This window comes from Delphinapterus leucas, chromosome 20, assembly GCF_059928025.1.
Source record: "Delphinapterus leucas isolate spDelLeu-1000000601 "Yukka" chromosome 20, BTC_Dleu_Yukka2, whole genome shotgun sequence".
Classification (NCBI taxonomy): domain Eukaryota; kingdom Metazoa; phylum Chordata; class Mammalia; order Artiodactyla; family Monodontidae; genus Delphinapterus; species Delphinapterus leucas.
In genome coordinates this window covers 11,315,626-11,330,915 of record NC_143148.1, presented here as the reverse complement: position 1 = coordinate 11,330,915, position 15,290 = coordinate 11,315,626, and the positions used below count along the sequence as shown (strand labels likewise).

Sequence of the window (15,290 nt, the reverse complement as noted above, 5' to 3'; positions counted from 1 at the left end):
CTCAGGGCAGACCTGGCCTGGCCCTGTGGGGAAACTGGTTTGGAGTCAAACAGAGATACCTTCTGTTTCCTGTTGTATTTGGCCAACACAGGGAGATATTCCATTAAGATCCTATTTTCAGCTCTTGAAAGACCCAACCCTGGGCTGAGTTCCACTGGACCAGTTCTACTCCCTTGCATTACCTGCTCTGCCCCTAGAGACGACGGTCGATGCCCTGCATACAATAATCACAGCCCTGCATACAATAATCACCGACTCTGTTTGAATTGAGGGATATTTTGAAAGCCCACAGGTGAGATGGATATGGTAGAGACTGAGCTACCTCCCACTTTTTAGCTAGGCACATGGTGGCTACAAAGACAGCCTTTCCCAGATTTTCTTGCAGCTAGATGTGGCCATGTGACTGAGCTCTGACTAAATTCCTGGGTAGAGTCCTCAAGCTTCAGAAAGGAACCTGCCTTTCCTTGACCTTCCCACCTGGAACGTGGACATGGTATCCAGCCATCTTGGACCATGAGAGCGACAACAGGATGGCGGAGCAAGAAGACAGCAGGGGGCTGGGTCTGCTACCACTACTGCTCCCCCCACCCTTCCAGTCTGTCTACTACAGACCACCCCCTGTGTATATGTAAGTCAGCTTACATCATTCCTCATTCAAAACCCTCCAACAGCATCCCATAAGTAACATCCAAAGGCCTTACCCAGGCCCACAAAACCCAACAATGACTAGGTTCCAGCCCATTAAGCAATCTCAACTCCCTCCCGGTTCTGTCGTTTTCACTACACTCTAGCCACACATGCCAGGCTGGCATCTGCCTCAGCCTTTGCACTTGCTGTTCCCTCTTACCCAGAACTTTGCAAGGCTTCCTCCTCATTATTCAGGTCTCAATACCTGCCACTTTGGAGAGGTCCTCCTTGGCTAAAACAGCACCTCCAACCCTTAGCCTGATTTAGTTTATTCCCAGCACTCTTCAACACCTGGAGTTATCACAGCTGTGTTTCTGTCATCATATGTGTCCTTCCTCTAGAACCCAAGCTTCTGAGGGCAAGTGGGTTGTCTTCCTCATTGCTTCATCCCCAGCACCTAGGACAGCGCTTACCATGGACGCTCAAGAAAGAACTCCTTGACTGCGCCCAGTCGTTTACCTATTTCTCAGCCTCAGCCCACCCTTCCACACTGCTCCATGAGGCTGGGCTTTCTGCAGCTATGCTTCCCAGACTCCCTGGAAAGCTGGCTTCCTTAAGTTCATCCCACAAGAGGTATGGGAAGAAGGAAGGTCGGAAGAGGGGAGAAGGGACTCACCTTGCCTTAGGCTCCTGCTGGAACCCCTCCAGCAGCAGTTCGGGCTCCGTCGCCTTTCTACACTCTCAGCACAAGGCACCGTGCCCCCCTTGGGGTTTAAGCAGCAGCTGTGTGGTAGCCAGTCCCTGCACCAGCCATACACGTGGCGTGGCCTGCCCACCAAGCTCCCACTGGGTTCTGATCATCGCGCTTCTCCTTCTGCATCCCAGTCCTAGAGGTGGGAGCTTCTTGCAGACACTAATTTCTCAGTTACCTCACTTTTCCATGTTTGTGCTCTCAGTGTTTTAGTACCTGTGTAACCAATTCCCGGTACTGAGTCCTCTGGAATTCCTAGCTTGGTCTCCATACCCTGCCTGGGCCCTGAAGAACTGAATGACCCCAGGAGACCCCAGGAGATTCCCAGTCTCTCGTGATCCTTAGGAACTTCTAATGATGAATGGATAATCTACTTCTGTGCTTAGAAAGCCCCGTCTGAGGGCAGAAGAGGGCTTAGGCACGCTGCTCCAGGAAATAAGATGCATCCATGTGGTTTTAATGAGCTGTGAATTTCTGCTGTGATGATTCTGAGATTCAATGATGCTAAGCTATAGTGGTTATGAAAGTCTCCAAGAGTGCATAAGATTCTGAGCTTCTACGATGAAAAGTATGGGTTTTGAAAGATGCTTTGGTCAAGGTCCTGTAACAGGCGTCAGAATGTAAATGCTCTTTGGGGCCAAGCAGGTACCATCAATCAGTGAGGCAAGCAGGGTGTAAGGGGTCCAGATGCCAGGCAGTGGGGACTGGGCATGCGGGAGGGAATGCCCCATTAATAGGTGACCCCTACTCAGCTCCAGCAAACTACTGCCCCATGGGATTGTGGGTTCAGCAATCAATCTCACAAGGAAGCCAGAAACTTCCATTGTTGTGTCAAACCTGCCCATTTTTAAATGTTGGTAACCAACGTGATTTAAAAAACCTCAATAACTCTGGAGACCAAATACACTCCTGCAAGTCGGATGGTGGCTGTGGACAGCCATTTCTGGTGTGTGGCTTAGTGGCTAAGAATGGGTGCCTTAGTTCTAGTTGTCTGGATTCAAACCTGGCCTCTGCTTCTTCCCAGCTGTGTGACCTCTAGAAGATTACTCAACCTCTCTGTGCCCTGGCTGTAGCAGTTGTAAAATGGTCGTGATAGCAGCCCCTACGCCTCTAAGAATTATGATGACGACGACACACTCGGAGAGAAAGTCAGAGTCGGTATTAATGGCCTGTGTGACCCGGTCCTCTTCCCCTCTGCTTTTCTCTGCCCGTCTCTGCTCTTGTGTTCCCACCAGTCTTCCCCCTGCCTTCCTCAGCAACAGCCTTGTGGCCCCAAGTGCTCTTCAACAAACATCCCAAGCAGGTTCCACCTCAGGGCCTTTGCACTTGCTGTTCCCACAGCCACATGGCCCGTTCCTCCTCCTCTAGATCTCTGCTTTGATGTCACCTTTTTAGTGAAGCCTTTCCTGACTACCCCGTTTGAAACTGCTTCACACACACACCCATTTGAAACTGCTTCACACACACACACACACACACACACACACACACACACACACACAAGCCTCCCCATCCCCCTTCTCTTTTCCTCCACAGCACTTACAACCTTCTAACATTCTAAGCGTTTTACTTAAATATTCAAGTATCTGTTTTCCCCTTTATAATATAACCTCCGCAAAGGCAGGGATTTTTGTTCATTGTGTTCACCACCCTACTCCCAGCTCCCCAAACAGTGCCTGCATCTCCTAGGTATTCAATAAATCACTGCTGAATGAATGAGTAATAAGTAACAGTCCCTACCTCATAAGGATCCGATGTGATCGTCCATATAAAGCGCTTAGCCCAGGGCCTGGTCCGCTGTGAGCCATTATGGTAATTCAGGTTCTATTCTTGAAGGTTCTTAGTTGCCAAGCTTCTATGAGTTAACACATGTAAAGCGCCTTAGAACAGAGCTTGGCACACAGTAAATGCTCAGTAAATGGTAGCTATTATTATAATTAGGCTTCTATTTTCAAAGGAGCTTCAGTGCCAAGCTTCTGTGAATTAGTACTTCCCATCTCAGAGCAAGAGCCTGTGTTTCCACAAGGCTGTAATAAGCTGACCCTCTGTTCCCCTCTGACCTCATCCCTCCAGCCCTGCCATCCCTTATCCCCTCCAGCCACTCTTGCCTAATTGACACGTGGGGCAGGCTCCTGCCCCACCCCCCCTCGCCTAGATCGCTCTTCCCACCCGTGTGCCAGGCTCCCTCCCTCCCTTTCTCAGGTCTCTGCTTAGGTCTCTGTCACCTCCTCAGGGAGGACTACACTATTTAAAACTGCACCCTCTTCCAGAACTGTTCCCCCTTCTCTTCTCTATTTTTCTCCACAGCACTGACATCCAGCACTTACATCCAGCATATGTTACATCCTTCTTGTTTACTTTTTGTTTACTATCTGTCCCCACCGGTGGTCCCCTCCCACCTCCATGTAAGCTCCACGAGGACATGGATTTTATTTTATTCACTGGTGTGTTCCCAATGCTTAGCACACAGCAAGTATTCAAAAGATATTTGTTAAATGAATTAATGGATCACAGTCCCTACCTCGCAGAGTTATTCTAAGGACCCGATGATCTCATGTAAATAAAATGCAGCACTCTGTAAGTGCCGGGAAAATGGCAGCTGTAATTATAATTAAAGTTCTATTTCTGTAAGTTCCTAGATGCACAACTTCTCTTAGTGAATATACATAAAGCTCTTGGACTGGCACTTGGCACCCAGGAAGCACTCAGGAAGCAGAGCTGTGATTATAATTAAAGTCCTCTTTGTGAAGGTTCTTGGATGAAGTGGCAGAGAGCACGAGCTGTCTTCCACAAACCATTTTCTGGGCACTTGGCTAGACCGCCTTTCCCAGACTCCCTTGCAGCAGGCTGTGGCCATGTGACTAATCTCTCAGCAAAGGGACGTAAGTGGAAGCACTGTGTGCCCCCTCCAGGCTGGGGCTTCTAAGAGAACATGTGTACCTGTCCAGGCTCTCTTTCCTCTTCCTCTGGCAGAACCCAGGCCATGGACACCCAGCCATGACCATGTGAATGCCAAAAGGGTTACAGGATGGCCTGGGTCCCCAAAACACCATATGGAGGTTACCTGCCAACCTGAAACACCCATCCTGGACTATGACGTGAGCAAAAAATTCTGTTGTGTGTGAGCCTGTGCATCACGGGGTCCATGATGAAATAATGGGAACCACACTGAACATATGCACTTAGTAAACGTTAATTATCTCAGCAACAACGATCCTTAGCTTTCCCCAAGGAGCCCAGGGATGGTGAGGTAAATGCCCAGGCGCATGCCTTATACCCTCGAGCTTACACACACGCACACACACACACACACACACACACACACACAGACCTCAAATGCACACTCGGCCGACACAGAATTTGGCTTTTATTCTGGCTTTCACACAACTACTGCTAAGACGACACAGATCAGTGGGACCCCATCCCCGTGACCACTGCGACCACCCCGATGTCCTCAGCCCCCTCCTCCCACCCCACCCGCCCCACCCCTCTGCCGAGCTCCCTAGGTCTGGGCGCTCCCTACACCTCACCCCGGGCATGCAGCATGAAGTGCCCGTGCAGCTCCCCGAGGTTGTCAAAGGAATCCTCGCACTCGGTACAGTGGTAGGCGCCGCCCTCCTCCTCCTCCTCCTCCTCCCCCTCCTCCCCCTCCCCCTCCTCCCCCCTCCCAGCTGGTCGGCCCTCCCCAGCCCGAGGCGGCTCCTCCTCTTCCTCCCCGAGGGCCCTGCTTTCAGGAGCTGGCGCTTCCTGGGGGGCTGTAGCGGGGCAGCAGAGCCGGCAAGGTGGGGTGCCCGGTGGGGCCTCCCCAAGGGCGGAGCGGCCACAGAGCTGGCAGGGCTGGGCTGGGGGGCCCGGGAGCTGGGCTGCGCGGGGGGCCCGGCGGGATGGGCCCCCCCGGCCCCCCCCCAGGCGCTGCTTCACCTTGTAGCCGGGGTCATATTCGGGGTCATCAGTGGTCTCCTCTTCCTCCTCCTCCTCATCTTCTTCCTCTTCGGAGTCCGGCTCTGAGAGAGTATATTCGGAGTCAGAGGAATGCTCGGGGCCTACAGGGGGCGGAAGAGGAAAGACGGCGGCATCAGGGACAGAGCGCTGTGCCCGGCTGTCCCCTCCCTGAGCCCCGTTCAGACTCGCCACAGTATGGAGAGGGCAGCCCGGGCCCGACCCTGCTCTCCCCACAGATGGATCCCCATCGTGCAGAACAGGCAGCATCTGTGTGTCAAGCAAATGAACGTCTTGCAAGAACTGCATCTTAGGGGTTTAAAAAGAACAAAGTAGGAGACGTAGGAGTAATAAAAACAACAATGACAGTGTCCACTACTATTTTAAGAACCTTGTTTTTTATATATTAACTCAACTAATCCTTACAACAACCCTGAGGGAGGTACTATTATCCCTAAGTGACAACTGGGGAAACTGAGGCACAGAGAGGTTAGGTGACTCACTGGCCTCCAGTCACACAGTTAAACAGGGAAAAAGCTAAATGTGGGTGATGGCCTACACTGGATCATTTTAGGGAGACAAACACGTGAACAGGTACTTCAGCAAATTAAAACACATACACATACTCTGATATATGTGGTTTTATATATATATATATATATATATATAAAAATATCTAGTTAAGTGAGTTAAAATATTTATTTGTAAATATAGATATATTACTGTGATTTCATGGGTATGAAGGACATGCCTAGGACAAGTTTAGGTTTAAAAAAAAATGGAAAGTCACTGTACAGGAAGGGTGACACCAACAACTGTTATGGGGGGTGTGGAGAGGGGAGCCCCCACTACGGCAGCAGCAAAATACTGGCTTCTACAGACGTGGTGGCAGAAGCCTGCCCAAAGCATCTCCTAGGACTGTGGCAGCCTAGCCCTGTACCCACTGGCCCCCCTTCCTCAGTTTCCCCCGGCAGCGTACAGGGACCCCGTTACCACTGAGCCAGCCCCACTGCCTCCTCACGTCCCTCAACTCCCTGGGCCGGCACCCACCTCAGGGCCTTTGCCACCCTTTCTGCAGAGGGACTAAGGCTTGATCCCTCCCCTCTGTCACATCTCTGCTCAAGTGTCACTTCGGTGAAACCCTGGTCAGTCCGTCTAACCAGCAATCCCTCCCTAGCACTCTCTACGCCCCTAACTCTGCTTTATTTTTCTCCTCAAGGTATTGTATGTAACACCTGCTTATACGTTTACTGCCTGTCCCTGAAAGCAGGGACTTCGTCTGGCTCATGACTGCGTCCCTAGCATCTAGAACACTTTCTTTGTGCCTGGCATTCAATTTGACAGGCTTTTCTGCGGCTTTCACACATGCCATTCCCTCTGCTGGGAATGTCTCCCGTTATCCTTTAAGGACCCAGAAGGAGGCTTTCCTCCCTGATGAGAGCATCCCAGATCTCCTAATCCCAGGCAACCGGTCACTTGCTCTTGCCCCCTGGCTGTCCTAGCCCTGAGCCTGCAGGGCTGTGGTCACCTGTGTTCCAGTCCTTTCCCCACCAGACCAGCGGGCAGGCCTGGTCTGACTCAGCGCTGGGTCCCCAGCATCACCCAGCTCAGAAGAACAGGTTATGTTTGCTGAGCGTCCGTCCTTCCCTGCAGCTCTCTCTGTTTCTTACTTGTTCCTGCCTCTGTCCTGCTGTCTGTCTGCCATTTAACAAATGTTTCCCGAGGCCTTGTCGTGGGCTGGTCCCTCTGCCTGGAATGCTGTTCCCCCCTCCATCTGCCTGGCAATCTCCTACTCATCCTTCAGGGCCCAGCACAGGCTCTGTCCTCCATGAAGTCACCACCCCTGATGACTTCAGGCAGAGGGTCTCTCCCCTGTTCCCTCCACCCTGGCTCCATCTCCCCTGTCACTGTCCTAAAGGCTGTAGCCATCTGGGCCCCAGAATGTCTCCTCCTTCAGGCTAGAAACCCCTCAGGGGCAGCTCTGACTCATCTGGGGTCTCCAACGGGATGTGTGGATTGAATGAACAAGGGTGGCCCTGCTCTCCCTCCTCCAGGCCTTCGCGTCTGCTCTTCTCCCACCTGGAGCGACCCTCTCCTTCTCGACTAGCAAACTCCTGCTCCTCTTTAAGGCGCCAGCTCCACGTCACCTCTTCTGTGATGTCCTCCCTGACTGCCCAGGCAGTCAGTGCCTCTCTCGTCTGGGGTCGCCCTGCCCCCTAACACACCCTGACAGCCTGGACAGTGACGGTCTGGGTCTGGAGACTGGAGACTCCTGGAAGGCAGGACCTGGGTCTGACCCATCTCTGTGTCCCTAGCAATGCTGAGCATAAGGCAGCCTGGGGAGGCATTTGCTGAACGGCTGCAAACCACAGACGAAACACCTCCAGCTTTGAGCTGGGGCTCCACCCCTCTTTCTCCTCCCATCTCTGACTTCACACCACCTCCCCTCCAGAGTCTTCACTGCCCACTGCGACTTCATGAAGTTGGCCTGGGAAAGGCAATCAGGTGGTCACCCACGGCTACCAGGCCTTTTGTGTCCACCGTGACTTCCTGGACCATAGGCCATTTTGCAGCCACCCTGCCTTCTCCACCTGCGAGAGCCCGGAAGCCCAGCGTGTCTCCGGCGTCCGTGGGACCCTCGATGCCCGCAGCGTCTCCCAATCCTCCTGCCTCCTTGAAGACCACCAAATCGGCAATGCCCAACAGCCCCTCTGTGTCCACCAAACCTGTGACCGCCCCTAACTCGGTCACGAGCCCAAGCATTTCCGAATCTCCCAAATGGGCAAGTACAAAGGCAGCCCCTTCTAACCAGCCCAGCAACAAGTCCCGAGCCCACGGCACGGCCCGAACGCCTAGCAAAGCTAGCACTGACATCAGGACCAGCAAAGCCAGCAAGGCCAGCAGGGTAAGACGCCCCCGGCGCAGAGGCACCCACAGCCGAGGCAGAACTCCTGGCAGAAGGGGAAGCCACAGCTCCAAGAGGTCAGCCAACAGGGCCAGCACTCCCAGCAGGATAAGAACTAATGGTGCCAGACCAGGTATGCCCAGCAGGGTGAGAACTCCTACTTCCCAGCGAAAACAGAGTTGGAGAAAGAGTTACAGCCAGCTGAGAACCAACAACCGGGAAAGGAGTGACAGCCAGCCTAGAAATGTGAGCAGAAAGAGGAGCTACAGCCTCCCAGGAGCCTTGGATATGGGGAAGAGCTCCAGCCTGGCTGGAACCCCCAGTAGGGCAAAGACAGGTACTTCTGTCTAGAACTCCCTTCGAGGAGAAAGGTCACTGCCCGTCTCCAGCATCATCGAGGAGGGTGAAGAGTTATAGTCAGAAGATCACCCCCAGCAAGGGATGGAGTTACAGCCCTACTGAAGTGTTCAGCAGGGCCGAGAGTTACAACCAAGGTAGTGCACCCAGCAGGCCCCAAAGTCACAGCCAGTCTAGCACCCCCAGCCAGCCCCGAAGTCGCAGCTGGTCTAGAATGCCTAGAAGGGCAAGAAGTCGCAGTAGGGAGAGGGCCCACAGCAGGGTGAGAGGTCACAGCTGGAAGAGAAATCATAGCAGGGCAAGAAGTCGTACCCAGAAGGGAACTCCCAGTCAGATGGGAAGACACAGCCACTCTAGAATCTGCAGCAAGGGGAAAACTTATAACCAATTTAGAACCCCCAAAAGGGAAAGATGTTACAGCCAGTCTAGAAGCCCCAGCACAGAGAGAGAGGTCACAGACGATCTAGAACCCACAGCAAGGAGAGAGGTCGCAGACGGTCTAGAAGCCCCAGCAAGGAGAGAGTCCACAGCCGATCTAGAACACCCAGTAAGGAGAGAGGTTGCACCCTGTCCAGAACCCCCAGTAAGGAGAGCGGTCGCAGCCACTCCAGAACCCCCAGCACGGAGAGAGATTACAGCCAAACTAGAATCTCCAGCAAGGAAAGAGATCACAGCCACTTCAGAACCTCCAGCAAGGAAAGAAATCACAGCCAATCTAGAACCCTCAGAAAAGAGAAAGATCACAGCCAATCTAGAACCTCCAGTGAGGAGAGAGATCACAGCCAAACTAGAACCTCCAGCAAGGAAAGATATTACAGTCGATCCAGAACCCCCAGAAAAGAGAGTGCTCTCAGACGATCTCCAACCTCCAGCAAGGGGAGAGATCTCAGCCAAACTAGAACTTCTAGCAAGGAGAACGATTACAGCCCATCTAGAACTCCCAGAAAGAAGAGAGACCACAGCCGATCCAGAACTTCCAGCAAAGAAAGTGATCACAAGGAGAGCAATCCCAGCCAATCTATAACCCCCAGAAGTCTCAGCAGGAAGGGATCCCCTAGCAGGGCACAGAGTCCTAATCAGAACAGAAAACCTAGCGAGATAAGGAGCCACTCCCCGTCAAGATTTCTCAGCGGAGCCCCGATCCCAAACCAGGAAGATAGTCAAGCCAACACCACCACCTCGAAGGCCATCTCACCTGGAGAGAGGTCCTCATCGTCTTCCTCCAGGCTGGCGTAGCCCCCAGTCTCAGCTGGCTCACGGGTTTCTGTCATGGCCAGGGGAGGGGACAGGAGACAGGAGCAGAGCAGCAGCTGGGCAGTGTCCCTCCCTGGCCAGCTTTCCACAGCCACACGTCGGCCACGAGTCCTCTGATGCAGGATGTCAGCAGGTAGAGGGGGATGCTGGACAGGGGAAGGAAAGGCCTGTGATGACTCAATAAACTTTTACATAGCATCTGCCTCCCCAGGACTCAGTATGCTCAGATCCCAACCCTGTCCTTGACTGCCTGAAGGGCCTTGACTGCCTACAGAGCCTTCACTGCAGGCTCTGCCCCGCTGCAGGCCTTAATTTCCCCATCTGGTTCTCATTCAATGGGGTGGGGAAGGGTAATATTCCAAATATTTAACAGCGAGCACCAACATGGGCACCAATCAGAACTGAGAGGGGAACGTCGGCCTACGCCAGGCATTAACCCTTTGCTTGCTAGGCTGTGGGAAAGTCTGGGGCGGGGGGAAGAGTCCGAAGTGGCAGCTGGGGGTGGGGATTACTTGGAATAGTGCTGATATACCAACCAGTCTAGAAGTAGTTCTATATTTTAAAAACTAGTATGGTTGCACTGATTTGTGAATGTGAGCCCTCCTTTTTTTCTTTTAATTTAGTTTTTATTTATTTTTGGCTGCATTGGGTCTTCGTTGCTGCACACGGGCTTTCTCTAACTGCGGCGAGCGGGGGGCTACTCTTCATTGTGGTGCGCGGGCTTCTCATTGCGGTGGCTTCTCCTGTTGCGGAGCACAGGCTCTAGGTGCGTGGGCTCAGGAGTTGTGGCTCGCAGGCTCTAGAGCACAGTAGTTGTGGCGCACGGGTTTAGTCGCTCCACCACATGTGGGATCTTCCTGGACCAGGGCTCGAACCCGTGTCCCCTGCATTGGCAGGCGGATTCTTAAACACTGCGCCACCAGGGAAGCCCCTGCCCTAATTCTTTATCAGTTTATACCTTGGCAAGATGATGCCTAGGTTTGAATCCTAAATCTGCCACATTCTAGCTGCGCAGCTTCAAACAATGGACCTTTCTTCTCTAGCCTGTTTCCTTCTAGGTACAAAAAGGGCTTCTAGGGCTTAACTTACGTACTTGTAACCACATTGAGACATTATTATCTCCTTTGCACAGATGAGGAAATTGAGGCACAAAGAGAATTATCATACCAACTGGTAGGTGGGTGAACTAGGATTTGAAGCCATGTCATCCTACCTCTCATAAAATGATCCTTCAGCGGAAAAGATTTTTTGAAGATTCAGTAGGCTCGTTGATATAAATTGGTGGTATGTGGCAGGTACTCCATTAGCAGTGGCTATTACTACCCGCAACCCCAACCCTCTATAAACCCCCACCATTCCAGACTTCTCACCTCTCCCTATGTACGACAGGACTTTTCACATCTGTGGGTCTTAGTAAATCCTACAACTGCTGTCTAGAATGTGCTCCTTCCCCCATGTCTGCCTGGAGAACTCTTACTCTCTCTCCAAAGCCCACCTCAAACACAAGAACCTCTATACTTCTCCTCAGCCAAACACCCCCTCTGCCTCTTCCAAGAAGCCTTCTCTGACTCCTCTCCTTTCTCTCCCTCTTCATCAATACTCCCTACACACACACACACACACACACACACACACACACACAGAGCACTTCTTTTTCTCCCACTGTGCTCCCTGAGAGTAGAGAGCCAGGCAGAGGAAGTTATGAAGGGGCTGGCAGCCTCAGCTGCACCTCTTATATACCAAGGCCTGTGCTGGGCACTGGCTAATATGGTGGAAAACGCATGATTCCCTTCAAACTCTAGGGGTCGAGTTTAATGCCGGGAACTAAAGAGAAAAAGATTAGGATTGAAGCCTGGAGGAGGCTGGGGCACGGGAAAGCTGGCATCAATGGCAGGTGAGCTTTCTAAAGACACTTGGATTGGGCTTTAAGGACAGAGAGGATTCATAACTGGCAGAGTTCTCATAATACCCTATTGCCTATAGAGCTCCATTTAATTTGGGAACTCTACTTTATGCCAGGATAGGTTGCCAGATTTAGTAAATAAAAGTATACAATACCCAGTTAAATTTGAATTCCAGATAGAGTCTTTTAGAAATGTACACCTCAAATACCGCATGGAACATGGGTATATTAAATAGTTCTTTGTTGTTAACCTGAAATTCAAATTTAACTGGGCGTTCTATATTATAACTGGCAACCATACACCAGGGACAATCAGAACTTCTTATGGGATTAGCAGGAGACATTGCTCACCAGTGCAGCCTACCCTTCCCCAAGCCCACATCACACAAAGCCCCTTCCAGAGTATTCCAGATGTCAGGAATGGAGGTAGTCCTTGGTGCCCAAGTCCCATACCTACAGTGAACATGGCGGCCAGACAGGCTTCTACGATCTTAGAGGGGCATAAATGAGGTTCTCTCACTACCATAACGCAAACGGTGCCGGAGACCCCACAGTGTCATGAGCCTACAGCAACCAACTCCCAAGATGCCATGCGCGAACATAATAGGCACCCATTCCCACAACGCTAGGGAGAGGAGGCAAGAACAAAACCTTAGACAGGACCATAAGGCCCAGTCCCCCCTGCTGCTGCAGTTTTCCCCAGGATGCCTCGGGCCTATAATGACCACCTTCCAAGGCGCTCTTCGTCGAAGCACTCCAAGCTTCCAGGATGCTCAGCGGAAAGTGTATGACAAAAGGCACGGTTCCCCACAAGAAGCTAGGATAATCCCAGAATTCAGCAGGCTCATAACGACTAGCTGACAGACTCCCACAATGCTTTAGGGCACGGCGTCCCATTTTCCCAGGATGCCCCAGGACGGCACGGAGATGAGTTGGGGGAGAAAAGGGAGCCTGGATTTCGCGCTCAAGCCGTCACGGCCCAAGACTGCTGCCGGCTCCTCCGTGACGGGAGCCGTCACTCCCATCATGCAGCGGTGCCGTAGTGCCCGCTTCCCAGCATGCCCCGCGCACCTCCATCCCGGACACTCACCGGCGCTGGCGGCCCCAGCTCCGGCTCGGCGGCTGCGGCTGCACGCCCCAGCTTTGCGCCTGCGCTGCAAGTGGGGTAGGAGGGAGTACGAGGGGCGTGAAGAGCCTAGGGCGCTTGCGCGGCGAGATAGACCATTCCTGTAGCATAGTGGGAAGAGGGGCTGAGTCGGGCCATCGACAAGGCTCGCGCAGGGGGTTCCGGGCCTTGCCCCTCGCTGTCCGGATTTACTTGGTACAGTCCGCAGCCGGACGGAACGAGAAACTGCAAGGCTTGCGCGTGCGTGATTGATCGTGAACGCGCCTTACAGAGAATGGGATGCGCTGGGGGTGGGGTGGGGGTACCAGCTCTGCCTGGATCCTGGACCTGAGGCCTGGTCATTTGCATAACCTTAGCGCGGGACAATGGGAGGCCTCGGGCAATGGAAGAGCTGATTTGCATATTCCCCGGAGGGGCCATACTCCGGAGCGCATTGATTAGCATATGAGGGGCTTTGGGGGGGGGGATGGAAAACGCCGGGCAATAGCGCATGCGCACAGGGACTGCGGACTAGCGCGAAGCGGGCATCCTCAGTTCAGTCGAAATCAGTTTGCATCCGGAGAGGGGGCACAACGGACAAGAACCTTACCAACCCTCACAACCCTCTCCCCATAACCAGGATAAATATTTATTGCTCTCTTGTGTGTCAGGCCCTGTGCTACAGGGCACTATGGTTTCCGCAGTGAACATACCCGGCCTCTATCCTGCTGGCTCCCCAGTCAAAGGAAGGAGATTCACACATAATCAGAACCACAACCCGGAGTGGTCAGACTTGGGGATGAGTAAAGCAGAGGAAGCTGTGGGAGCCACAGGAGGCGCCTGCCCCAGGGAGTCTTTCTGGCAGAGGGAACAGCAAGGGCAAAGGCCTAGGGGCAAAAAAAAATTGCCTGGTTGGAGGAAGTGAAAGCAGTTTAGTGTACCTGGAACAGAGTCAGAGAGGGGAAAGTCTCCTACAGGCGTCGTTAGGAGCTCAGACTTTACGATGAAGGTATAGGAAGCTATTGCAGAATTCCAGGCTTCCTGGACGTGACTCACATTCCAGTTTAAGATTCTCCAATGAGCTCCCGTTACATTTAGAAAAAAATCCAAACCCTTTATCATGGCCCAGGAGCTATACACATGGTCTAACCCTGCTCATCTCTGACTTCAACCTCCATCCCCATCCAATCCTATCTACTTCCACTTCCCCTCTAACACTCCAATCTCTTTACCATCTCAGTTCTTTGCCCTTGCTGTTCCCTTTGCCTGAAAATGCTTTTCCCTCTGATCTTTGAGTAGCTGCTCTTGTGCTCATCATTCATATCTTGGCACAGGTGTCAATGTGACAGGCTTCCTCTGATCTTTTTAAGATAGCACCTCCAGATTGGCTTTAGAGAAGTGAAAGGGTTATGGGATAAAGCAGGATTGGCTATGAGGTGATGGTTGTTGAAGCTGGGGTGACAGAAGCATGGGGCTTCATTGTCCTGTTCTGTCTACTTCTGTATGTTTGATGTTTTCCATACTAACAAGTTAAAAGAAAACAATACCCACATCCCCTTACTCTGTATTTTATATTAATAGTACTTATGGCAATCTGAAGTTAAGTTTTTGTTTTGTTTTGCTTTTTCCGTCCTTGCTGTAGTCTGGTTTCCTCATGAAAGCTTTGTGAAGCTAAGACTGGAGTCAACCTTTTTCACTTTGGGTCCTCAGTGCCTAGAACAGGATCAAGTTTGCGCTTAGTGCTAAGCTGTCTGGAACCCCTAACATTTGCCTGTTTTATTCACCATGGCATCTCCAGCCCTTTGAGCAGTAACTGGCACTCAAGTAAGGTCAATATAGTTTTGACTCAAAAATTAGAATCACTTGTCTAAAATTTAGATGAATGAATGAGGGGCCTGGAATGCCAGACTAAGGGGCTTTGACTTGATCTAGAGATGAAGGGGAGCTAGGGAAAGATTTTTGAGCAGGGCAGGGACAGGTTTTGACAGGGCAAGGTGTGAGTAATTGAAAGCTCCTCTGGAGATTGATGTTAGGGGTGGGGGTAAGCCAGGGGAAGGGTCCAGGCTATTGGGTGGGGATGGGGTAGCTCAGTGGCTACTGAAGAGACAAGACTTGGTGACTTTTGGCTGAAAGACTAACCAGGAAAAAAACAGGTTTCTTGGAAGGGTGGAGGTGCCCTTGGAGAAGTAAGGACCCTCTACTGGCCTACACCGTCCACCAGTAACCATCACCCTCCCTCCCTCCTCCCTCAGTTCAGCACCCCTCCCAACATGGTACAGCTCTGGGCAGAGGGACAGACACACAGCCACCCCAAACACTTCTTCTCTCCTCAGTTTAATGGTGGTTAGTGGGATTGCCAAACCCCCTCCCCGTTCCCCTCCCTGCCCCGTACAAAATGTGTGTTTCTTTTTTTTTTAAACAAGAAAAAGGGGGCAAAAGCCAGGAATGG

General features: G+C 52.1%; 1 protein-coding gene across 2 annotated transcripts; it reads right to left on the bottom strand.

Annotated features, from left to right (window-relative positions):
* Positions 1-481: 481 nt before the first annotated feature.
* ZNF428 (zinc finger protein 428) lies at positions 482-15,210 on the bottom strand. Of its 2 annotated transcripts, none has more exons than XM_022585497.3 (3): positions 12,827-15,210; positions 9,775-9,979; positions 482-5,421 (listed from the first exon to the last, which is right to left on the bottom strand). In XM_022585497.3, the coding sequence occupies exons 2-3, from the start codon at positions 9,848-9,850 to the stop codon at positions 4,898-4,900; spliced, it is 600 nt and encodes a 199-aa protein (XP_022441205.1). In that variant the 5' UTR covers positions 9,851-9,979; positions 12,827-15,210; the 3' UTR covers positions 482-4,897. The 2 variants fall into 2 exon arrangements, with proteins under 2 accessions (XP_022441205.1, XP_030617105.1); XM_030761245.2 differs by lacking the exon at positions 12,827-15,210 and adding an exon at positions 12,465-12,773.
* Positions 15,211-15,290: the final 80 nt, after the last annotated feature.